The following is a 25,570-nucleotide window of genomic DNA, read 5'->3' on the forward strand; positions in this document are numbered from 1 at the left end:
TTTCACTCCTCATCTTCAATTACAAAATCACTATCTTCAAAACTTTTGACTACTCACACCCTTTTTCACGCTTAAATCAGAACATACTAAAGAAATTTTAGTATTTAGTTTGAGTCGATACAAAAAAGTTTAAAGTGTATTAGATTGAGACATTTGTTCTTTTTCAAAACTTTGAACGTGAACAAAATTCACTGCAACAACAAGTGAATAATGAACCCTAAACACTTTCGTGAAACGTGTTTGGCTGTGATTCAATTATAAAAATAAAATCTAGTTTATAGTTATCACATTAACACTAAACTTATTTTCACAAGAAAAACATGTTTAGTTTTGTGATTTCATTTTCTCTCTCCAAAATAGTCTTTGATTATTAAAAATGGTTTTGGTCCAATTCAAACAAACAAAAAAAAGGTTGATTGTTGTTGATGCTACCGTCCACAATTGTTTTCATTATGGCTGAAAATTGTGTTTTTAATAAGAAAATCATATCAACCTTTTGTTTTTATTTTCTTCTTTCCTATTTCTTATGAGATGTGGCATTGAATTGTGTTTCAAACACTTGATTTTGTATTTAGAATTTAATCTGAGAATTCAAGTAAGAAAAGTAAAAATCATGATCAAGGAGTTGAGAGACAATAAACATAGATTTCATAAGCAAAACGAAAAAGAAAATATTTGGATGTAAGAGTTATATGTTGGTGTTAATTAATACCATAGACTAAAATAACTCAATCAAGTGTTTTGTTTTTGAAAATTTTATGAGCTAAAATAAAATAATAACAAAATTTGGATTTCATCTGGTAATGATTTTGGTTTTAGTAGTATGTTTTTAATGGTTTCCTACTAAATTAGAAACAAGAATTAAATTATGAAAACAAAACTACTTTAACCTTGATTTTTGACAAACAGTAGCGAACAAAACAAATAAATCTAATCTAGTTTAAAAAATCATACGGTAACGAAACCAAAATTTAAAAATCAAAATAAAACAAATAAAGATTAAAAAAAACAGGATTAAAACCTAGATAATTCACTATGGTTGGAAGGAATTAGAATATTCAACAAAGAAGATGGCTTAGAATAGATGGATGAGAAAATCAAGGACAGTGGGGGGGTTGTAGAAAAGTACAGAGATTAACTTAGCAGAGAGAGAAGTTAATTGGACAAATTAGAAAGGAATTAAAGAAGTTGATGTATGCACCTAAGATTCCCTTGAAATGGACGCCCCTATAGTGTATTTTTCCTCCTAATTATATCCTCCAGTTTCCTAGATATACGTGGAAGAAATATTCATCTCTCATGTATGGGTGATGAACCATTGATGTAAATGCATACTAAATAACTATGTTTATATAAAGCACAATAAAATTACCAGGAATCTTGAGATGGCAATGCAAATTCCCGTGTAAAGTTTCAGGAAAACGACCGCAGAGCCTCGATGACGACCTTCTCGTGCCTGTTTATCATAAAAAAAAAAAACTTAAGACAATAAAAAGAAGTCAACCAAGAGGTAAGAAACTTTTGAAACTTGAAAGTTACATGCAATAATGCAAATGAGATATAGTTTGTACCAGTCTTCTTGGGCCATATGGCCAGCTCCTTCAAGCAACTTGAGCTGGATTGTTGTTGAGTTATGATTTTTTTGAAACTCTTTACCAATGGACTGAGGTAGATACTTGTCTGAAAATGCCCCAAAGATCAAGGCTTGATTTGTCCCATCCCATCTGTGACCCATAATAGTTTTTGTTATTTATTAATGATGAGCTTTTCTTCTTTTTCATGTGAGCCTAATTTTTCATCCTGACATTAAAGCAGAAAAGAAGTCACCAGCATACGCTGAACCATTTTATTACAGCCTGACATTCATGCATTTCGAAGTGGTTTGGTTTCAGAATGTGTTAATTTTTTGGGTAAATTTTTAGGCCATCATAACCATTTGGTTTTTTTTTGGAATTTCAAAGCTTAAAAACAGTAGCTACTTACTTTTTTTTTCTTTTACAAATGAAAACTAAATAGAATTTGATTAAGAATTCAAACAGTTGTGAAAAATGGGGAGAAAGCAAGTTTTATTTTCAAAAATCAAAAATAAAAAACTAAATAGTTACGAATTCTTTTTTTCAGAACTGCCAAAAAGAAAGAAGTTTTTCAGATCTTGACAAATTACCATTCAATATCTTAGTTCTAGGGTAAAGCCTCATTTGTCACTCAGACTTTTATAATTGTCTATTTTTCTTCTCCTAGATGTAACATATTCTACTCTGGAGAATTATTTATAAGGCCATTTATTTCAATATTTGACATCAATATGGCACAAGAAATAGACAATAAATCAACATCAGCCCAATGAAAACATTTAGTTAAATGCTACTTTTGGAAGAATATTATCAAGATACTAAGAACAGATACTATTTTATGTTAATTTCGGTTTCAACTTTTGTTCCTAACGATGTAGTATTAAATTTTAAAGATAAAAGATTAAAATGAATTTTATATAAAGTTCAATGACCTGAAATGAGATTTGGAAATAAAAACGAACTTTTATTATGAAAATTTTATTGTGTGGTCTCGTTTTCATTTGCGGTTGCCAACGTATTAATAAAATGTTGAATGATAAATGACGCGACAGTAACAAATTAATAACATCCAAAAATAGTTTAATGTAAAATAAGGAGGTAACAAGAGAAAAGCTAACCTCCCAGAAGCAAAGCCAGCAGTTATCTTGACTAAAAATACCATTGAAATTAGCTTCTCTTGCTGCTTCAAGAAAAGCTGAAAAGAAGGGGAAAGAAGAAAATTATGGGGTTAGTCTGTTTTCAGGTTTTAAGATTTTGGAATCTTGATAAGAAGAATGTTTAATGCAGTTTAAATCTTTAAACATTACCTTAGCAAGACCCTGAACATGAGAACTCCATAGCTATAAGATTGTGTTGAAGCGCTCCATAAAGGAAGACTATAGTTCCCCGCCAGCTTTTGGAAGACCCCACAAGATCAAAAGAATTCTCAATGCCTATTATTGAACGTATTAACTTGGAAGTAGCAGAAACGACATACCAGTCTCTCTAACAAACCATCTGAATTTCCCATCAAGATTCTCAATGTTGTGGAATTTGGCTGTAGTAGTGAAGTGTATTGGTCATTTGAAGTTATGAATTTGTGTTAATACTGAATGAAATAAATTTTGAACGCTTTCTTTTGTCAGGTGGAATTGTGAAAATTTTGTGTTTTTTTCTTGAATACAAATACTTGCGTCGATTACTTGTGGATTTAGATATTAGTAAACAGCTAGAAAGAGTTGAGTTTAGAGAGGGAGGCTATTGATTTAAGAATTCAAGGCCATCACCAGTAATCTTTACACGAACATAAACCATGTTTGAAATGGTGGAATCTGGTTCTGTCCCTAACAATTACTTCTCTATTATACACCTTTGAGACTAACTTTGCCATATTGTGACAATCCATGCACATTCGAAGGTTCTTTGTGATTCTAATTGTGACCCCAGGCGGGGAATTAATGAGTCCAAAAGCAATGGCCAATTTCTCACTATGACGAAAGACTGAGTTCTCTTTATCCTCTTCTGCTATGTCAAGGAACACTTCTGAGATATCAGGTGAATATCCTGCAAGTTTCAGGTCTTGGGTCATTTTATCCAACTTGGCATCAATATTTTTAGTTTGAGGGTGTGATCGGTCTCCAGCTACAAATTCGTGAACCCTGCCATTCATCTCTATCAAACTGCAACCGGGTGTTTTTTTTATTCCTTTGTCCATCATCATCTGTCTCAATTCTCGCAGGTCATTCCATCTTTTGCATGCTGCATATATATTACACAGGAGAACATAGACAGCACCATTGTCAGGCTCCAACTCAAGAATCTGCTTCACAACCATTTCAGCCATATCGGATTCTCTATAAACTCTACAACCAGCTAGAAGAGCTCCCCAGACAATGGAATTGGCTTTTATTGGCATGTTCTCGATGACTTCATAGGCTTCTTTTAGACGACCAGCTCTAGCAAGAAGATCAACCAGACAACCATAGTGTGCTATATTGGGTTCAATACCGTGTTGGGATGTCATCCTAAGAAAATACTTACGACCTTTGTCTACCAGGCCAGTGTGAGTGCAAGCAGAAAGAACACCAATGTAAGTAATCTCATCTGGCAAAATTGAAGCTTTTAGCATGTTAGAAAACATGTCAAGAGCTTTCTCACCATGGCCATTGACTGCAAGGCCAACTATCATGGCTGTCCATGTAAACTTGTCTCTCTGGCTCATCTCTCTGAATATACTTTCTGCTTTGTCAACATCTCCACACTTAAAGTACATGTCTATCAAAGCATTTCTAACAAATAGGTCATTCTTGATCTTGTTCCGGTCGATGTAAGTTCTTATCCATTCTCCTAACTCTAGGGCCCCTAAATGTGCACAAGCAGTTAGAACGCTGACCATAGTGAACTCATCAGGCTTTACATTGGTTGCTTGCATATTGCGGAACAGTTCCAATGCTTCTTTGAATCGGTTTGAACGGATATATCCATCGATCATGGCAGTCCATGAAACATAGTCTTTCTCTGGCATCTTGTCGAAGTAGTTACGAGCAACATCAATTTCTCCCAAGTTGGTAAACCCAGATACAATTGTCGTCCAAGAAATGATATCTCTGTTATTCATACTCCTGAAAATCCCAAGGGCAGAATCCATTTCCCCACAGTCAGCATACATATCAATCATAGCATTTTCAAGAACCAAATTGCTCTCAACCTTGCAGTTCTTCACATAACTATGAACCTTCTTCCCAGTTCTTAAATCTTTCAATTTGGAGCAAGCCGACAGCACTAAAACAAGGGTCACCGTGGTGGGCAGCACTTGTTTATCCTCCATAACAAGAAAAAGTCTTCTTGATTCCTCAAACTTACCAACTTTATTGTAAGCAGAAATTATCATGTTCCAAGTAATCACATCAGCTTTGGGACAAACATCGAAAACCCCACGAGCCGTATCAAGTTGGCCACACAAAAGATACATTTGTACCAAAGCAGTGTGAACAAAGACATTATACTGAAGCCCATGCTTTAAAACATGGCCATGAAGCTGTCTTCCATATTCCAATGCAATGTCTCTTGTAAATCCTTTGAACAGGAACGGAAAGGTGTAACGATCAGGCTTAACACCTCTCCTCAACATCTCCAAATACAAAGAAACTCCAAGCTGAGGAAAATCCAACCGGGAGTAGCCCCTAATCATTGTGTTCCAGATGAACAAATTGGGTTCGGGAATTTCATCAAACAGGCGACGTGCATATTGAAAGTCACCATATTCATGAGTACAACAAAAGGTCATGACTCTGTTTTGCAGAACTGGGTTAGCATTGAGACCTTTTTTAATTGCTTGACAATGGACTTGCTGAAGCTGGTCCATGGATTCGCAGGTCTCGAGAAGAGAGATTAGAGGGTGGGTGGGTGGAGAGAACGACTTTAAAGCTGAGGAAGTAGCGGCAATGGTGGTCATTTGCTTGGGTTTTTTTACATGACGATGATGCAACAGAGTCCTGAAACGCACCGGGACTGGCATGAATGTGTCGAAAACTTCCTCAATTCATTGACACCCAAAATAATTTTTCTTCCACATTACATCAAACACCTTAAGCCCAAAAAAAATCAAACCAACTATGGAAGAAGAACTCACCCAACTCACCCTCCGCCCATTCCATCTCTCCAATGTAGATGCCTTCATGCTTTTGCTTTGGGCTGGGAACGATCGAGTCATGAAGTTTAGTAGATGCAATGTTTTTACGTCCAATAAACAGGCAATGTCGTCGGACGTCGGTCGGCCAATTTGTGTAGATGGGCACCCGGTTCGGTTCGTCTCGGTTTATTCGCGGTCGGTGAATTGCAACCGAGCCGTGGGGAATGGCTGTTCACAAAGCGTGAGATCGAACCAACATTGTTTGATATGGTCCAATGAGCTTGGGCTTGAATTTGCCAAAAGAGTTTGATTGAGTTTAATTGATTGATTGTTTCGCAAATATTGAATAAAATTCTGTTAACTTGTGATTTATTATGAGTTTAGGGCATTTTTTGAAATTATTTTACTAAAATCACTTATCATTTGCAATAATAACTTTTACATCTAAAATAGGTTGATTAATAGATGTTTCAAAACAATCAATTTAAATATAATTTGATTGATGAAGATAATTATAATTTTGAATCATCATTCTTACATATTATTAGTATTGTTATTTTTTAATACAACCTTAATTTCTATTTATGCTTTCTAAAACCAAACTGAGTCTTGAAAATAAAAAATAGAATACAAACATTGATTTTGTATTTAGAATTTGGCTAGGGATCATGTGCTTTTTTCATAAATATAAAAATTATAATAAAAATTGGAAGGAAAAAAATAATACTTTTAAACGAAGATTTTAAAAAATAGAAGAATTGAAAAAGGATTTACAGACAAAATTTTAATCCAAGTCTGAAATAGATAACAACAAAATTTATTTATTTATTTATTTTTGCTATATGATCAAAATTTTCATATTTTCTTCTATTTAGGTAAATTTGTCTTTAATTTTAGTTGTATGTTTTTAAATTTTCTATTTGTTTTTTCTTTCTAAATTAAATAATATAAACTTTCACATTCCTTGGGTGGCACTCGAATCTTTGGTTAAATTTTAAAAACAACAATAAATTTTTGTAAACCTAATAGATAACAAAACAAACCAATCTAAATGAGAGTAATGTTCACAATTTTAATTTTCACAAAACCAATGGAAGACTTAAAAATAAAATAAATAAAGATTCAAGAGTAAAAAAATATAATAAGCGTGAAATTTCACTAAACAAAATAGGATTCAACCCTAAATAATTCACTATCAATCAACTGGTGGAAGGGTTAGAATATCCAAAAATAAAGATCGGATGAGAAAATCAAAGAATAGTCATAGTTGTAGCTGTGGTGGAATAGTATTAGAGATTAATTTAGCACAGAGATAAAGTAATTGGACAAATTAGAAAGGAATTATAGAAGTTATATTAATTTAGGCACCTAAGATTTCCTTGAAATGGACGCCCTATAATATATTTTTCATCCAAATATCCTCTAATTTCCTAGGCATACCACAGGAAGAAATATTCATCGAGGAATCCTTTCATGTATGGGTGATGAACCATTAATATAGATACATACAAATCAACTACATTTATGCACATTAAAATTACCAAGAATCTTGAGATGGCAACGCAAATTCTCCCGTAAAGTTTCAGAAAAACGACCGCAAAGCCTCAATGACCTTCTCGGGCCTGTTTATGATAACCAAAGACTTAAAATAATTTAAAGAACCCCACTGGAGTATAGTTCAAACATCTAAACCTCAATCAACCGGACTCGAATGACCTATCTCATATATTGTGGAACTAAAAAGACAAAGCGGTATAGATAAAATTTTACCAGTCCTCTTGGGGCATATGGCCAGCTCCTTCAATTAACTTGAGTTGGATTGTTGTTGAGTTCTGTTTTTGAAACTCTTCGGCAATGGACTGAGGTAGATACTTGTCTGAAAGGCCCCAAAGAACAAGACTTGGTTTGTCCCATCTGTGAGCAACAGTAATTTTTTGTTATTTATTAATGATGAGCTTTTTTCATGTGGGCTTAATTTCTTGTCTTGATATTAAAGCAGAAAAACTGACCTTCCAGATGCAAAGCCAGCAGTTATCCGACTTAAGATATCATTGAAATTAGCTTTTCTTGCTGCTTCAAGTAAAGCTGAAAAGAAGGGGAAATTAGAAAAGTATAGAGTTGTCCGTTTTCAGGATTTGGGATTGATTACTAGATTCATTTCTCATGGCCCAGGGAATTGATCTTCTGCATGAGAGATTAATTTTAACTGGATGTATTGGATAAAAGAGCATATTGCCATGGATAAGTTAATTCAAAAATTTTATTTGATAAAGGGTAATTTAGAATTATTGTATTAATCCAGTTTAAATGATAAAGTTTGCTAGCTCAACTTGCATCAAACATGTAATATTAAATGCAAGGCTGGTTTGATCCCTAGATCCCACGCATGGTCTGAAAACAAAATTCTTTCTAATTGATAAAATTTGCTACTTACCAAAACCAGGTCCTCCACTAGACAAGTATGGAAGTCTATAAACATCGGCCTTTTCCAGCTTTAATACGTATCTACAAGCAGAGAAAATAGTCTGTCAGCGTCTGCGTAATGTGGTTAATATTCTAAAATCAAGACATACTATTAGATGAATTGCGTACATACAGGAAAGTAAATGTACACATCAATCGTTCATCTAAAAAGGAAAACTACATCAACTTGCCCAGATAAGATATCTATCTCATAGTCCAAGAATTTAAAAGAGAAGAAACCAAAAATATGACCTAAATATCTTCCAAAAAATACAAAGCCAAAACGTTGAGGATTTACTCCTTGCACAATGATCGTGGCTCACCCCACTAGTTGTTGGCAGTTTTTGGCTCACCCCACCAATGTTGGGAGTCTTTGTTCACTCCAAGAGACAACTTAAGCGGTTATTAAGTTTTTAATTTGGGGACTTGAAATTAAAACCTTTGGGACGGTATCTTCAACATCCCAAGCCCTTGGTAAATAACAAATATCTTATAGTATCACTAGTTCCAACACAACAAACTGTAAAATGTAAATCAGTTATTTATGTGTTCAGAAGAGACTCTTGCATCAAACTTACTGTGTCAAAAAAGATAATACATGTATTAGTTGTCGCTAAATCTATTACGCTCTTGGATGAATTCCTTGTCATAGTCATAACTCTTAGTTTCAGTCTAATCTGTATATTGATCTTTTCTGTGGATTAATGAAGATTCTAATGCTTTGTAGTTTTGAATTACATCACAGGGAAGATAGGAAGGATTAATCGAAGAACAATCCAGTGTCAAGATGCTCTTAGATACATACGCGCTACCTGCTTCAATAAAACGTTCAGCCATAACTGCATTCTGGCATGTAAATTCACCAAACAGGGGGATCCTACTCACAGAGCAAACAAACTGAAACATATCATTAACAAGAACTTGAAAAGAATTAAAGAAAAGGAAAGGTATTTCCAAGATCAAAAGTGAACTGTTAGATTGATTCTTAATAAAAATTAAGAAAATTACTCAATTTATAACAAATTGACCGATGCTTTGCTAGAAAATAAGAACTAAAAGAGAAGCACAAAATTAATATGGTTCAGTTAGTTATTTCATCGTATGCCTAAATGAAGATTCTGAAACTCGTGGTGAAGATTTAAGAAATGGGTTTAACATGAACATTTGCATATTATATTTTCAATGCATTAGTTAGAATCATCGTACTGAACCTTAGCTGTTGAAACAACCCAGGAACAGGAGAAGAAACCGTTAATGGAGTGTTTAGAATGGAAATCTTTGATATCCTGCTCTGATTTTTCAAGGCCCATGTTAATCCATATGATCCCACCAGAAAACCCTTCAAGAAAGATTGTGTTAAGATTATTAATACAGTAGGACATGAATAGATGTGCATTGTTGAGCAATCAATCTTCATGACACAAGCATGTCAGCCTGGCCATGTGTCTAATTTTATATGAAAAACTTTTTTCTAGAAATTTCAAATCAAACCTGAATCACTAGATTAAAGGGTGTGTTGATACCGAGCATATCAAGTAGTTTGTCGAGTGCCTCGTGGTACTCTTTCTCTGTGTCAATGCAAATTTCACATATACCACAAAAGAATATATCCAAGCAGCTAGTTACTATAAAATAAGTGATTAAAAATTCCAAAAACCTGTATAATTAAAGCCATATCCTGGTTGCGGTTTGTCACTGAAACCGAATCCTATCCAATCAGGAGCAAAGCAGTGGAATCCAAAAGCAGACAACTAGCCAATACAACAAACGAAGTGAATTTAAAAAGGTTTAAGTTTCAGATAAAAGAAATGCTAAGATTAAATATTAAATTATCATGAGATCAAGATTGAAATTTAAGGGCACGTGGATGGTCTAACTATCCAAACTCAGTCCTGCCAAGATTTCAGTTGCAAGAAAAATGAGGTTGAAGAACACTACAAGTCTTTCTATCACGACCCTTCAATTGACAAGTGTATGAGTTCCATGGTTTTGAGATTTTGGAAACTTGATAACAAGAAAGTTCAATGCAGTTTTAAACATTATTTTAGCAAGACCTCGGACATAACAACTCGATAGCTATAAGATTGTGTTGGAGCGCCATGAAGGAAGACTATAGTTCCCCGTCGGCTTTTGGCAGACCCTACAATATCAAAAAATTCTCAATGCTCAACACTGAACCGAATAACTTGGAAGTAACTGAAATGACGTACCAGTTTCTCTAACAAACCATCTGAATTTCCCAGCTTTTACGTAAGAGCCATATTCCTTTCCCTTGTCCTCTATTCTCTATTGAAAGATAAATATGTTAGATGCATTAAAATGTACAATGTAATCTAATTTCAGCTGCAATAAAAATCCATGAAGACTACACAACACTGCGGAAAGACGGAGAAATAAACAAATTCCAGACATAAGACGATAATGGATTCATTTTTATAGCCCAGCTAGTTCCATTAAACTCCGTAAAGCAATCGATGGACTAAAATATAAGGTTAAATTGTAGGTTTGTGTCCATTTATTCCCTACTTTCAAAATATTTCATAGGTCCTTGAACTATCAACTTTGTGTCCGATAAGATCTAGGTGTTTCATAAGTCCCTAAACTTTCAATTCTGTGTTTAAGGGATCTAATACATCCGAATTTTTTAAGAAGTAACTGATCGGCTAGATACAAATCCAAATTCTATGTCGGATGGAATTCTATGGTTGCAATTTTGTATGTGATTGATGAATTTAAAAAGTTCATAAATAGGTCAAAATTGAAAATTAAGAATCTATTAAATATTTTTAAAGTTAGAACTACTTAACACACCACCCAGAGTCAAAGTTAAGATACATTTACAAACTTTGAGAACCAAGCAAAAGGCAACTAAATTTCAAAACCTTCCAAGCTCCAATACAATGTAACGACAGCAACTGAAAATTGGAGCTCAAATCTCTCATATAATATGCTACTCATTTTCAATTGATAATCCACTTGAACACAAGAAATAAAGATAATTAGGTCACACACGAGTTAATTATCACAATTGACAACCACGACCAGATCGGTTCCATGCTAGCTTGAATCAGTAATTTTCCAATAAACTCACCGCTCAATTGACCAATTGATTGTCAGAACGGGAATTCAATTTTCCGATGCGTTCAACCCGATCACTGATTTAAACTACGTTTTGCTGCCATAGAAAATGAATTGTACTTACATAGAGCATCTGGCCGACATTGCCATCCTCAGCCGGGCTCTCGGGAAGTTGAATCGCACTTCGGCTTGACGGATTGTCAGTGACGAACCCAAACGGGTTGAACCCGGTTGAATCAGCATCGCCATCGTTCGCTTCGTCTTTTCCCTTGGCACTGGCTATGATTCTTCCGGGGGAAGATGGCGGTCTGATTCTTGTGGTGGCGGCAGTGAAGTAACAGTATGATCTGGTGGAGGCGGAAAGGGAAGAGAGTGGATAAGGTGACGAGCAGCTGAGGGGCTGAGAGAGCACGGCCCTGGCCATTGCCTCCATGACAGGTTTTGAGGCTGAGAACCAACGGTTTTAACGGACCTTTCCTTTTAATACTTTTTTATATATTTAATATCTGCAAAATATATATTTGTTAAATTATAAATTTGATGCATTACTATTAGCATCCAAAAATTCAATCCATATACCTTGACAAGGCAATAACTAATATCTATTTAACTATATTTAATTTGACAGTTTTATTCTTAAATTCAGATAAATAAAATATAATTCATATAATTTTAAAATTACAATGATTAAAGCATAAGGATAAACATGTGTATAACCTTCATTATTGATAAAATAATTTGAAAGTTGTGTTCAGATGTGAATTATAAATATTACTCAAATAGATTCTAAAAATATAGTTATTATGAAGCAACGACCTAGTAAAAATTAACAAATCAAAATAAAAACAAGTAACCTGCACGATTGAATGCTTACTTAACTAATCCTTATATGCCAAGCACATTCATTTATTGTGTCAACAATCACATTTAAAAAAAATTATATTTGAAACTTTTTATTCATAAGTGAACAGACAAGATACACCCACGTTTGCAGTTATATCATCGTCTTTCTTGCATTTAGGGATAAAACTCCATAAAAGAGCTGATTGCATACTTCATTCTTTGTGTTTCTTTACACATCACATTTCCCACCACTTGTGCTTGTGACAGTGAATGTCAACGAAAAATTCAATCTACCTCGATTGATTTTAATAAAATATGAGTTTAGTATTGGCTATAAAGTATGTGTTCAAATTTGTATTGTACTAAAAAAAACATACCTATTTAATTGAGGTACGAGGTCATGCATTTCATTGTTATAAGGAGACTTTGGCTTTATTATAGATTAAAATTATCATTTTAATGGATAGGTATAACATTAATTACTTCTTCAAACTCAACGTTGATGCATTGTGAAAAGACAATCATTTCTCCTCTTAAAATGGTGTAATAATCAGAGACTTAGTGGTATCATTATATGTAGTTGCGGTTGCTTGATCAATTGACTTAGTTTATATGCAAGATATACGTAGCAAAAAAAGTATGTATATATATATATATGAAATTGACGATGGGGAAGATAAATTTAATATCACATCATTTGATAATATTTGTAATTTGCCCGTAAATAAATAAGGTTTGCACTTACATCTTGACGGTTCAGATTCTAAGAAACAACAACGGGCGTTAGATCAACCGAGCTCAACGGAATAACAGGAGAAAATGGGCGTAGCACATTAAAACCTTGAAATAACGGAATAAGGGGAAAGTTTCGAAGCTTCCACAGCGGTGGTTGAACTCGCCAAAGTTGGAAATCCACTGTACAGAGAAGAAAGTAAAAATAAATTTGAGCAATTCGGATCCTTACCGGACCCGACCCGCCGTAGTTCTCAGGTCGACGGCGTTCATCCTTCTCGGATCACAGCTTCAGAATCGTCCAGCATCTATCGGCAATTGGCAACTACGCCCGAGATCTCACCTTCTTCATCAATGTTCTGTAATTCCCCTCAATTCCCTCTCTTTTCTCTACTTTAACTCTTCTCCAGGGTTTATTTTTCTGTTGTCATTTTCTATCCGGGAATTACTTTGAACTCCCTTTCGCATATAATTGCGTTCCGGGAAGGGGAAAGTTGACGAACGAGATGAATGGGGTTTGTTTCCGAGTTTATAATTTGGGTAATTCGAGGATTTGAGGTTTTGTGTTTTTGTTTGTTCTCTTAGATGAAGGATAAGATTCAAGGTTGTTTTTGAGTTATGATTTCTGGAATCTTTAGTGGTGGTATTCGTTTAAAGTTATGTGTTTGGGTTTAGGAATTTTAGACACGGTGGGCAGGGAGGAAACCCCTAAATCTTATGTTTTGGGAACTTGAGATACACAGAAACCGATTTCTTGCCTGGGGATTTCTTGTAGATTCTTGTATTGTTTGAATCATTTTGTCTAAAATGTCTTTCTAATTTGTAGAAATGAGTTTCTCTTGTTTTCTTTATGGCATTGAAATTGAAACCAGGTAGTTTGTGAGATGGTGAAGACCCAGAAATTGTGGAGGGTTGATAATCTATTGCCTTAATGAATTGATTTTGTGAATAGAGTTAATTGTTCATTGCTGATTAGAAAGCGGTTATTTAATGTGTAGGGGTTGAATGAATTATGGAACCCTCTCTTACCAGTGAGCAATCATCTCATGTGGAACACAGTGACAATCGTAAAGAGGTAGATGAAGATGCTCCAATTTCAGAGTTAGGTGGTCATCATGGAAGGAAGGAATTTGTTGTACCCGCTGTTGGAATGGAATTTGAGTCTTACGAGGATGCTTACAATTACTATAATTGTTATGCTAAGGAAGTTGGTTTTCGTGTTAGAGTGAAGAATTCGTGGTTTAAGAGGAATAGTAGGGAAAAGTATGGTGCGGTACTCTGTTGCAGCAGCCAAGGTTTCAAAAGAATTAAAGATGTCAACCGATTAAGAAAGGATACGAGAACTGGTTGTCCTGCAATGATAAGGATGAGGCTAATGGATTCACAAAGATGGAGGGTTCTTGAAGTTTCAACAGAGCATAACCATTTATTAGGTTCTAAGATTTACAAATCGATGAAGAAGATGAATGGTGGTGCTAAAAGGAAAATGCAATTGAGCTCTGATGCAGATGATCGAACTATCAAATTGTATCGAGCACTTGTGATTGATGCTGGTGGCAGTGGGACCTCAGATTCTAGTGTGAAAAAAATTCGGATTTTTCCTGACCATCCAGATCATTTGAACCTTAAAAAAGGTGATTCGCAAGCCATTTATAACTACCTATGTCGCATGCAGTTGACTAATCCGAACTTCTATTACTTGACGGATCTCAATGATGAAGGGCGCCTACGTAATATGATTTGGGTTGACGCACGATCAAGAGCTGCATGTGCTTTTTTTGGCGATGTTGTCTGCTTTGACAATTCATATTTGTCCAATAAATTTGAGATTCCTCTTGTGGCATTTGTTGGAATAAATCACCATGGTCAGTCAGTGCTGCTTGGTTGTGGCCTCTTGGCTGGTGAGACAACAGAATCTTATACTTGGTTATTTAGAGCTTGGCTGTCGTGTATGTTGGGCCGCTCTCCTCAAACAATTATTACAGATAGGTGCCAGCATTTGCAAACTGCAATTGCAGAGGTATTCCCAAAGTCTCAACATCGCTTCGGTCTGTCTTTTATCATGAAGAAAGTGCCTGAGAAGCTGGGAGGACTGCGGAATTATGATGCCATCAGAAAGGCTTTTAATAAAGCAGTCTATGAAACTCTGAAAGTGATTGAATTTGACTCTGCTTGGAGATTCATGATCCAACGATTTGGAATTGGCGATCATGAATGGCTTAGATCTGTATTTGAAGACCGAGGTCGGTGGGCTCCTGTTTATTTGAAAGACACATTTTTTGCTGGAATGTCTTCCATGCGCCGAGGGGAGAAGCTAAATCCCTTCTTTGATAAGTATGTCCACAAACAAACCCCATTGAAGGAATTTCTTGACAAGTACGAACTGGCTTTACAAAAGAAGTACAAGGAAGAGACCTCTGCCGATATGGAATCAAGAAACTCTTCCCCCACTTTAAAAACGAGATGTTCTTTTGAGTTGCAGCTCTCCAAAGTGTTTACAAGAGAAATATTCACAAAATTCCAGTTTGAAGTTGAAGAAATGTATTCATGCTTCAGCACAACACAGTTACAAGTTGATGGTCCGTTGGTCATATTCTTGGTGAAGGAACGTGTAGTGAGTGATGGTAATAGAAGGGAGATTCGAGAATACGAGGTTCTTTATAACAGAACAGCAGGCGAGGTTCGTTGTATATGCAGTTGCTTCAACTTCTATGGATATCTATGTCGCCATGCATTGTGTGTACTTAATTTCAACGGGGTCGAGGAGATTCCTTCTAGGTACATCTTATCACGATGGAAAAAGGATTACAAGAGATTGTATGTTTCAGATCATGAAACCAATCTTTCTGATGACACTGAGCGTGTGCAATGGTTCAATCAGCTGTACAAAAGTGCCTTACAAGTTGTAGAAGAGGGTGCGATTTCTCTTGATCATTACAAAGCTGCATTGCAAGCTTTTGAGGAATCATTAAGTAAGGTTCATGAAAACAGAAAAGAAGCATGAATAACTCTGCTCGAAGGCTGCAGCTTGACTGTGACATGCTCATCTAGATAGAAATAGTTTTTTCGTTATACCATTTGATAGGAAATTTTTACTGTGAATTAGTGTAAAGTCTTCTTCACTTTATTTTTATTTTTCTTTTTCTTTTTGTGAATCTGGTGCCTGTTTATCTCTTCTCCATGAAATTGGAGGTAATTAAAAGTAAGAAGAACGGGGGAGATTTAATTTAAAGAGTTATAGGATAAAGTATTGGGATTTTATTTTTTGATCAAAAGAGAAGAGGGGAGAAAATTGGGAAGTTGTGTCATTTAAGGGGAAATTTTTGTTCCTGGGTATTGACAGGGAAAAATCTAATTTTAATGATATTTATTTGAAGACAATGAGATCCAACCAATAACATCTCTCTCACCAAACTCCAATTTCATCTATTCTTTGTGTTTTTTTTATTATTTATATATATATAACTAATGAAAATGTATTATCATGGAGTAAAAATCATAACAACATATTAATGGTGCATTTTATAAAAATAAATTTTGTTGATTAATTTTTTAATCTTGTTTTATAAATTGTTCATCTTACAGAATTATTCAAATCTACGTATTCTCCAATTTTTTATTCAAACCATATAAAATAAGATTTAAAGTTTATTAAAAATACATTAGATTGAATTTAGATACAGGAAAATTTGAATTTATTAATCTTTCGTTATTACTTGAAAATATTTAATCATATGAAACCATAGAGATTAAATCATGACCTAGAGGGTTAAAATTGTAATTTCAAATGAAAGAGAAATAAAGATTTAAGTGAGGCGCAATTATTTTTACATTTTGGCGGAATATTTAAGAAAGAGGGAAAGGAGAGAAGTGAAAGCCCGGAATTTCAGTCGCTTTGGCGCGAATTTTGCAAAGCCCATCTTCCTCAAGCTTGGAGAAGTTAACGACTGCCATAGCTTCTCCTCTCAAGGTACGTTCTCTTCTTAGACTTCCTCTTTGGTTTCTACATCATACCTATTCCTTCACTCAATCACTTTATTATGATTCATGATTGTTTTAGAATGGACGAACTTCGATTGTCCAATATTTTTTTATATCTGAATTCGTAGGACTATAATGGTTGATCTTACTTAATTTTGGGAATCGTCTCGTTTTCATTTTCTTTCCAGCGCGTTTAAGAAGACGGAATTACTAATAGATTTGAGAAATGAAGTTTAAGGCATTTCTGACGGATAATGGTGTAAATCTCCTTGAGAAGAGGTTTCTACCTGCCCTAGATAAGATGGGGAAGATATGCCATCTCTATTTGACTAGAGATTATGTTATCTTCTTGCATAACCTTCTTAACGGTGATGGAATTCAATCAATTGCTCAGTTTCGTAAAGAAGCTTTGTTTGATGATTATCGAATTTCCAGCCAGAATGATGATCGTATTGCGTTTACTGTAGATATTTCCCTTCTCCACCGCGCAGTTCGTAGTAGTGTTAGTATTTGTTCTGAGTTTGGTAATGGTCCAACGGCAAATCGTCTTCAAATTAAGTTGGTGAAGAAGTTGCCTTTGAATTGCACCCAACCTATGCCTTTCCTTACATTTGAGACTAAAGGGTATAAGTCTGCTGTTATTCAGGATGTGCCGATCTCGAAGCCCATGTCGAGAGCTCAAGTTCTTGAACTTCAAACTGCTCTAGATATGGCACAAGATTTGCCTCAGACGCTTGTGCAGGTTCCTGATCTTAACCAGTTGCAGAACTTTGTGGATCGGATGAAGAATGTTGGGGATTTGTTGAATGTCTCCATAAGCAAGTATGGAGATTTACATGTGCAGATTTCGACAGGGTTGATTACTCTTGGTGCTGAGTATCGAAAATTATTCGTCATAGGGGAACAAGCAAGAGCTCCAGCTGAAGATCAAAATCTAAGTGCTCAGACTAGATCAACCAGGGCGATATTGAGGGGAGATGCTCAATCTGTACAGGTGAGTGTGAAGCACTTTGCTAAGAGTCTTCAGTATCATTTGGCCAAGCCAGATTGCACTTTCTATGGCATTGCTCCACAGGGTGCTTGCTTGACCGTGATATTTCAGTTCTTCATTCCTGGCTCTCGGCAAACTGATAAATCAATCAGTCTACATTGTCGGCTTCCTGTACTTGATCCCGGAACAAGTTAAATTGTGATTGCCTTCTCGCATGTTGGCTATCAATTTTAGAGCAACAGTCAAGTGGAATTTGGCTGAAGTATTGAAGTGTATTGGTCATGTTTTCAGGTGGAATTGTGGAAATATGAGTTTTTTTTTCTTATTTTGCTTCTTGAATACAAATGCTCATGTCAAGTACCTGTGGATTTAGATCTCAGTAAACAGCTAGAAATTTCTGGTCTTGGGTCATTGTCTCTGGTTGAACATCAATCTTTTTGGTTTGAGGATGAGATCAGTCCCTAGGTATGAATTCGTGAACTGTGCCATTCATATCTATCAAACTGCAAACAGGTGTTTTGTCCATCATCATATGTCTCAGCTCTCTTAGGTCACTCCGAGTTTGGAAAAAAAAAATTGCGGTGAACGTGGATCGAACACGTGACCTTCAGATCTTCAGTCTGACGCTCTCCCAACTGAGCTATCCCCGCATTTGATAATTACTATTTATAAGTTACAATAATTATAGTTTATTTTTAAAAATATGAATTATTTAGATTAAAAACATTTGCGGTGAGCGTGGATCGAACACGCGACCTTCAGATCTTCAGTCTGACGCTCTCCCAACTGAGCTATCCCCGCAATTTGATTATAAAAATTGTCATTATAATAATTATACTCTACAAAATATAAGAAATTGAGGAGGAAAAAAATGCTTTTTAAAAAGTTCATTCCCACGGTTTGGCGATCTAAACTTAGATTTCTGAAAGATTGAATAATTAAATATTCTTTAAATTATACAATAATGTGAATGAAATCTCCAAGTTGAGGCTCTCTCTGTTTTGTTTTCTAATAGAAAGCTATAATTAAGTTGTTATGTTTTAAAAGTTAGATTTCATCGTTATGGTCTATTTCATGTATAGTATTTACGAAAACTTTAACACTTTTCACATAGTTTCTTTTAGATGGTAAATTCTTAAGTGTTACTTTCTTCTGAAACCAACTAAAACATTTTTTTTTCTTTTGCTTTGCACAACACCAAAACAACCTAGTACTACAAAATAATAAAATGAGTGATTGTGAGAACGAATTATGATCTCTACAAAATTTGTAATTTTTGTTGTGATTGTCATTCGCTTTAAAACCACAACCAAACTTCTCTACAACTTCGTGGTGGTTAGACTAGACAAGATACAAAAAGAAATCACAATGCATCTTCAAAATCACATTATGAGATCTAAGCAATTTGTCGTGGACGAGAACCTACAATTGAAAAGTTGAATGATGCATTTTAAAGTTATTCAATGTCATGCAACATATAATGTTTATTTTCATTAGTTTATGGAATTATGTTATCGTCCATTTATGATTCGATCGTATGAAAAAAAAAGAACTAAATATGAATTTCTAATTTTTAAATGATAAAAGCTAAACCATATAACCACCTAGTAAGCCAACAAAAGGAAAAACAAAATCAACTTTTAACTAATTTTTTTTGCCATTAGGTCCATAGATTCAAAGATTCCCATGTTCATGAATAATTTGGCATTCATTAGTGCTGTAGAAAAAGATGAATGAAGTGTGAAAAAAAGGAATATAATGTAGTTAACAATGTGCGATGAGAAAGCTCATTGGAAAAATCAAAGAACCTCATTTATATGTGTATATATAACGATACATTGTTATCGATTTGCCCATTGTGGCAGCTGCCTTGTGCGTGTGCATTCTAAACCTTGATTGGGCCCAAACTTCAAAAACGATCCAAAACCCACTTCCAGCAGTCAAAGCCTCCGAGTGCCGCAACGATTCCGGAGGCAGCATTGTATGTGTTACCTGAAAAACTGGCGCGAATTCGTTTCTCAGGCAATCCTTTTCGCCGGAATCCCAAATTTCTAGATTTCCTTTGGCCGCTGAACAAATTCATAGCAAATGAATCTTTACGCTCAAGACCTGTCACCGTTGGATTTTAATTTTGGGTTCTCCGAAACCTACGGTCAGCCCTTCTCTCGCCTTCGCGCTTCCTCCGCTATTTCTTCAACTGCCTACCTCGATGAAGACGACGACGTTTACCGTCCTGGCTGGGCTACAAGGAATAAGCGCGATATGCCCAGCGACATCCCCTCCAATCGTCGGCATGACGGTTCGTCGCCTCTTCCACTGGGAATGGACTGGAGTCCTCCTCCTCAGAAATGGGTATTGGATCTTTTTTTATTATTTTCATGCTTTTGGGTGTTGCGTGTTCTTGTTGTAGCTTCGGTTTTGAATTATAAGTTTGTTTCTTAATGCTGCTTCTCATATTTTTCGATTTGGGTGTTAAGCTTTTTTGACGATTTCATATTGAATCTGTAGCTTTGGTGAAGTGAATTGCATTTTGGTATAATTGCGTTGTTGGTTATGATTAGCTTGGTGATAGTTTCAATATGATTGGAGCTGGTTATCTTTTTTGTAGGCCATATATAACATTGTGGATGAAGTGGTAAGGTATTTATTTAGTTTAGTTGTTTATGAATTTCATACTGGGGTTCATACAAAAGCCAAATATCTTTGACATCCAACCTCACTGCTACTCGCTATCTAGAACGATGTTATTGGGATGTTGATCGATGCTGCTCTCCTTTCGTGCACTATGTGATTTGAGTTGCTTGTGGAAAGTGGGATCTTTCTAAGAACGATATCGTCCATGTTTTGTTATAGTTAATGGTTTGAGTTCGGTTTGATATGCCCTAATAAGTGGTTTTGGGCTAGTTCTTCAAATTGACTGTTACCCTTATACATTTTCAGAGAGGTAAGACGTAGTTGTACTTGTAAGTTGTAACCATGGAAAATGACGTTGTTGGCCTAGGGGAATGTAACAACCACATGACTTAATGGAGTATATAGCTATTTTCTTCTCTCTCTCTCTCTCAAACATAGTTCCGACTTCTGTCGTCCCAGGATGAAATAATTTGTTTATAGTTGACAATTGAAATGGTAGTCTTCCATGTTTTTGTGTTATGAATGATGCTATTTTCTAGTTTTGGTTGAAAATAAACCTTAGAGTTTTCAACGATAGTAGTACAGACTAATTTATGTTGGCCTCCTGCCAGCACTCTATCAAATTACTTTTGCGTTTATTGCCCTTTTGTATTTACTAATTGGAAAGGATTATTTTGAGTTGTGAGCTCCTTCATTTTTAGGTGTGTTTACGTATCATGTATTTTTTGTGTATCGTTGAGATTTATTGTTTTCTTATATAAATAAAGGATGGACCAGCTACAGCGTGGCCTCATGATCCGTCCACTGGATGGAGCTATTGTGTCACAGTTCCTTCTTGGACTACAATTCCCAAATCAGATGGTTCAGATCCTGTCGTGGTAATTTCCAAGTTTCTGTTGTTTGTCTTCTGAGGGCAAAAACAATAACCATTGTTTGTGCATGTGCATTAATGTGATTTGTGAGTGCGTTATTCTTCCTTTCCTCTCTAGGGGGAAGTCTTTCTTAGTTACTTTTACTTTGATTTGACTATTGCAACCTCAATATCCATGTTTATGCATCTAGGTTTTTTCTTCTTTTGCCCTTACTATTATTATTACTATTACTATCATCTTTTTCATGCTGGTTTTTTACAAGATAGATATTTATATAAGTAAATTGCTTGAATATGTTTAGGAAGCTTTTCTTCCAACATTTTCTTTACGAAAAAAGTCATGCTAACAATACTGAGGTATGCAACTTTTTATTTATATTACAACTCACATGACAATTGTATTTAAAAATCAAAACAAATTGCTCACTATTTACTCCTTATACTTGGCATCAGATTTCCTTCCATATTTTGTGGATTTTAACTCGAACATGGTGATATCTGCAGGGCTCTTGTTATTATAAGACTATTCCTGTCTATACTCATATTGTGTTCAACATGGCCGTAGTGCTCAATATTTTGGAAAAACTTTATGATTTTTATTTTATGCTTTAACAATCAAAATTTACAGTTTTATATGGTTCAAGTTGGATTGCAATCTCCAGAAGGTATCACCTCTACAAGAGGAATATCAAGAAGATTTAATGAGTTTCTAGAGCTATTTTACGAGGTAACAGTTATTATCTTATGCTTTTTTTAAACTTGTTAGTTGTTAGTGTTCCTCATTATGTAACATTTATTTTAATTTTAGGCATTACATTGTAATTTTTTTGCTTATTTATAATCTAACACTTAAAGATCTGTCTTTAAGGATGCGTTGAATTTATCTGTGCTCTTTATTATCTTTTGTAGCTCAAAAGAGCATTGCCTAAGAAACAATTGCCTCCAGCTCCACCAAAAAAGGTTTTGAGATTGAAAAACAGCACGTTTTATGATGAGGTATTGAACATTTTGTTTCACTTTTTATTTATTTATTTATTTTATTTTTGAAGGTTACAACTGTCGAATCAAGTTGAAGGATGTACAACTTATGACTGACAATTGTGCATGATAAATATGATGTATCAAATTAAGGAATTGAAAACAATCTAAAATGCCTTTAATTATTTCATCACAGCGGAAGTCTTCCTTGGAGGAATGGATGGAAAAGATGATGTCAGACATCGACGTATCACGAAGTTTTCCAGTGGCAAGTTTTCTTGAACTGGAAGCTGCTGTGAGATCTTGTAGGTGTTCTATGAATGGACTATAAAAAAATGAAAAAAAAAAAAAAAGACAAGAAAGAAAAATTTGAGCAACCATATATATGATTTAAGCGAACATATTAGCATGTTTGGCCGATTATGATTTGTCTATTAATGTTGTGTTAATCAAAACCCGATTCTTTGCATCTTAATTTTTCAGTTTTCAGTGATAACCACGAGATCACAGATGAGGTTTCTTCTGGTAATATCATGGACCAGCCAATTACACTATCAAGCTCAACTGTGTCTATTGCTCCTTCTTCTTCTGTTACCTCCAGTCCACGTGATGATACTTGTTATGGGGAACCTGAACTTGGAGCTCCAAGATATGGAGATGACGAGGGTGTAGAATTGGGAATGGATGAACCTGCACTGGAAAAAGCTGGAACAGACATGGAAAATCTAGTAGTAAGATCAAACGAAGAAATGTCTGAGAGACAATTCCTTGCACCAAAGGTGTGGGTGATTTTGATTGTGCGTCATTTATTTGCTTCAGTTTTAGATACTTCATGATCTATATTGTGTACGATCACGATCAGAGCTTCAAATTTTGGGAGTTCTATTTTCTTTTCCCTTTTTTTCCTTCAAGGGATTTTCAGTATTAAAAGTCTCATTTGGATTGTTGATTCACGATATTAGCCCAATTCTTATCCCCTTGGTTTTGTTTCATCGCCTACATTAAAGAATTTTCAACTTTTTAATATTGCATGTGCTTAGTGTTTTATTTAGGTGGAGGATACTTCCAATCGTGAGTGGTTCTTTCTCTTTTTTTTGCCATACGTTTCTTATTTACTTGCTCTCATCTGATTGTCATTTAGATTTCAAAGCCTTGGTTTTTTTCCAGGATGAACAAGTGCCCACAGAATCAACAATAACGTCACTTTTAGAGGAGAACAAAATTTTGCTGCAAGAGTTGGATGATTCAAGAGAACAACTTGAGTACTTACAAAAACAATATGAAGAGTTTGTGATGAAATCCAAAGCAGATGTCGATTTGTTTGTCAAAGAAATTAAATCTCTTCGAGGTACACAGTCAGATTTGAGGCAGGAATGCAGCCAAATGATGAAAGAGAAATCAGAATTAGAGGTAGATTTCTCCTTTCCCCATGTGGGTTTCATGCAGGTTCCTAGTGGCGTCCTCTTCAGTTTTTTCAATAGAGTTATACAACGTTCTTTTTTCGAAGATTTGGAAACTTTTAGACTCTTTCTTTAATTCTATTTGTCTGTTGCTGGCATTTTAAACTGTTTTTTGGGAGATCTCTCATGTTGTTCTTCGCATGTGTCTTACCTATCTTGCTAATTCTTTAGCGTTCTAAATTTTATGATTCTCACGGCTTAAGGCAATTTTAAGTGAGAAATTATTTAAGCTTGGTTGCAATTGTAATGTAGAAAAGGGAAACTCACATGTGGATCAAGTTGACGAAAAACATAACTGATATTTCCAATCAATGAGAGGATGTTGCCAGATGAATTTTTTGAGAAAAGGATTAGTCATTTACATTGCAATAGAAGGCTGGAAGACGGTTCCTTCATAGATTTTCATCAAGATCAAACAATGAAATGATAAACTTATTGGTAGCTTTTGGGTGTTCAATGTCAATGATGAGATGAAAGTTGCTGTGGTGATCTCTCAGGACGCTACACTGCATTTAATTGGATGTGCCATTTAATAATAGAGTGCAACACGTCCATTTTTTATTTAATTTGTGCTTATTTTGGTGGTGGTGTTTTGTTATTTCTCTCTTTGTATGTAATGTTTATTTGCCCTGTCCAATAATATATAGTCTTTCTTCTGTTTTTTTAGAGGATACTTCAAACTGAAAGACAAAGAATGGAGCAAGCTGATATTGCTAATCAAAAGCTTCTGCATGATTGTGAAATTCTTCACTACCGCCTTCAAGATTCTAGTGTCGACTTTTTCATTGAGCAGGAAAATAAACTAATTTTGGAAACTGCTTCAACAGCTGACGATGCCATAGATCTGTTGGCAACATCTGATAATCACGTCAATCTTCTTTTAGCAGAGGTACTTGCGTTTGTTTCCATTGAAATGTATTTGCATATTGAACTTCTTCACCCTGATCAATGGCACAAGTTTTGGTCCATACAAACAGGCAAAGCTTCTGGCGCATGATGCAAACGACAGCAATAACCCTGCTGGATCAGCCACACCAAATGGAGCAGCTGACCAAGTATTAAGTAACATACTAGCAAATATGCTTCTCGAAAATGCCCGATTAAGGATGCAGGTGAACTCCGTCATCCGCTGTGCTCTAAATGCAAATGGGACCAGTGAGAAAGATGAAGATGAATCTCTCAAGGAAGAACTGTTCTAAGCAAGTTTTTAGAGGAAGAGATTCCTGAATGCACATATACAATGACCTTATACTGTAGTGGCAAGAAATGGGAGAGCTGTAGATTTGAAATAAATGCAACAGATGTTGCCCACTAATTTGCAACTCCTAACAAATTTGGTTGTGGGAGGTATAGAAATGATGTATCAATTTAATATTTAACGAAGTGCCTAATTGCTTAGCTTAGCCAAGCCAATCTTTGGGCATTTGAAGACTTTGCTCTTGGTAAGAGCTCAAACAAAATTTGGGTGGCTAAATTTAGTGTTGATTAAATGAAATTTCACTGATATTCATGATCTGTCTCTCCTTGCTTCATTGATATATTATCTTCTCAGTAAACTCCTGGGCCTAATGCATAATTGCTTTTAACCATCTGCATACAGAGAAAAAGTAAAAGCTAGCTCCCGTGGATAAAGGGAAATTTCTACTAACATGTTGGCATTAGAAGGAAATTTTGAAAGAGTTCTATTACCATAACATCAACTACTTCTCTGTGTACTATTGAAACTATTCTTTCTCTAACCTGGAGATTTTAAATTTCTATTTACACTTTGAAGATGCTCGTGATTATCGATGGAAGAGATGAATCGTTATTTTGATTGTGTTACAGAAAAGTCAACGAGAGTAACAAAGCTAT

General features: G+C 35.1%; 5 protein-coding genes and 2 non-coding genes across 10 annotated transcripts; 3 read left to right on the forward strand and 4 right to left on the reverse strand.

Moving 5' to 3' along the window:
* Nucleotides 1-1,014: 1,014 nt before the first annotated feature.
* LOC105436195 (putative pentatricopeptide repeat-containing protein At3g15930) lies at nt 1,015-5,982 on the reverse strand. 3 transcript variants are annotated; one of them, XM_031888337.1, is made up of 6 exons: nt 3,052-5,982; nt 2,882-2,967; nt 2,693-2,769; nt 1,572-1,724; nt 1,373-1,456; nt 1,015-1,267 (listed from the first exon to the last, which is right to left on the reverse strand). In XM_031888337.1, exon 1 carries the CDS (start codon nt 5,569-5,571, stop codon nt 3,337-3,339), a length of 2,235 nt encoding a protein of 744 aa, XP_031744197.1. In that variant the 5' UTR covers nt 5,572-5,982; the 3' UTR covers nt 1,015-1,267; nt 1,373-1,456; nt 1,572-1,724; nt 2,693-2,769; nt 2,882-2,967; nt 3,052-3,336. The 3 variants fall into 3 exon arrangements, with proteins under 3 accessions (XP_031744197.1, XP_031744195.1, XP_031744196.1); XM_031888335.1 differs by having other exon boundaries at nt 2,882-5,982; XM_031888336.1 differs by having other exon boundaries at nt 1,572-1,800; nt 2,882-5,982.
* A 979-nt stretch (nt 5,983-6,961) lies between these two features.
* LOC101210082 (cis-3-alkyl-4-alkyloxetan-2-one decarboxylase) lies at nt 6,962-11,703 on the reverse strand. The gene is made up of 11 exons (XM_004135814.3): nt 11,351-11,703; nt 10,359-10,434; nt 10,203-10,288; nt 9,806-9,899; nt 9,640-9,716; nt 9,360-9,487; nt 8,954-9,025; nt 8,120-8,190; nt 7,695-7,770; nt 7,456-7,599; nt 6,962-7,307 (listed from the first exon to the last, which is right to left on the reverse strand). The coding sequence occupies exons 1-11, from the start codon at nt 11,657-11,659 to the stop codon at nt 7,268-7,270; spliced, it is 1,173 nt and encodes a 390-aa protein (XP_004135862.2). The 5' UTR covers nt 11,660-11,703; the 3' UTR covers nt 6,962-7,267.
* Nucleotides 11,704-12,925: 1,222 nt separating this feature from the next.
* On the forward strand, nt 12,926-16,215 carry LOC101203372 (protein FAR1-RELATED SEQUENCE 6). 2 transcript variants are annotated; one of them, XM_004136041.3, is made up of 2 exons: nt 12,926-13,162; nt 13,800-16,215. In XM_004136041.3, exon 2 carries the CDS (start codon nt 13,814-13,816, stop codon nt 15,803-15,805), a length of 1,992 nt encoding a protein of 663 aa, XP_004136089.1. In that variant the 5' UTR covers nt 12,926-13,162; nt 13,800-13,813; the 3' UTR covers nt 15,806-16,215. The 2 variants fall into 2 exon arrangements, with proteins under 2 accessions (XP_004136089.1, XP_031745288.1); XM_031889428.1 differs by lacking the exon at nt 12,926-13,162 and adding an exon at nt 13,169-13,341.
* A 422-nt stretch (nt 16,216-16,637) lies between these two features.
* Nucleotides 16,638-18,298, forward strand: LOC101207808 (hypothetical protein). Its single transcript, XM_004135804.3, has 2 exons — nt 16,638-16,771; nt 16,971-18,298. The coding sequence occupies exon 2, from the start codon at nt 17,009-17,011 to the stop codon at nt 17,966-17,968; it is 960 nt and encodes a 319-aa protein (XP_004135852.1). The 5' UTR covers nt 16,638-16,771; nt 16,971-17,008; the 3' UTR covers nt 17,969-18,298.
* Nucleotides 18,299-18,350: 52 nt separating this feature from the next.
* TRNAF-GAA lies at nt 18,351-18,423 on the reverse strand. Its single transcript has one exon. It is a non-coding gene; the product is annotated as a tRNA-Phe (tRNA).
* A 78-nt stretch (nt 18,424-18,501) lies between these two features.
* TRNAF-GAA lies at nt 18,502-18,574 on the reverse strand. Its single transcript has one exon. It is a non-coding gene; the product is annotated as a tRNA-Phe (tRNA).
* Nucleotides 18,575-19,612: 1,038 nt separating this feature from the next.
* On the forward strand, nt 19,613-25,235 carry LOC101206350 (PX domain-containing protein EREX). Its single transcript, XM_004135798.3, is given in 10 exon segments — nt 19,613-20,125; nt 21,175-21,285; nt 21,907-22,005; nt 22,188-22,274; nt 22,453-22,561; nt 22,740-23,035; nt 23,424-23,666; nt 24,384-24,605; nt 24,694-24,898; nt 24,901-25,235. Coding segments are annotated over 10 exon segments (1,767 nt in total). The 5' UTR covers nt 19,613-19,861; the 3' UTR covers nt 25,032-25,235.
* The last annotated feature ends 335 nt before the right edge of the window (nt 25,236-25,570 follow it).

The sequence above is a fragment of the Cucumis sativus genome, chromosome 7, assembly GCF_000004075.3.
Source record: "Cucumis sativus cultivar 9930 chromosome 7, Cucumber_9930_V3, whole genome shotgun sequence".
NCBI classification, from domain to species: domain Eukaryota; kingdom Viridiplantae; phylum Streptophyta; class Magnoliopsida; order Cucurbitales; family Cucurbitaceae; genus Cucumis; species Cucumis sativus.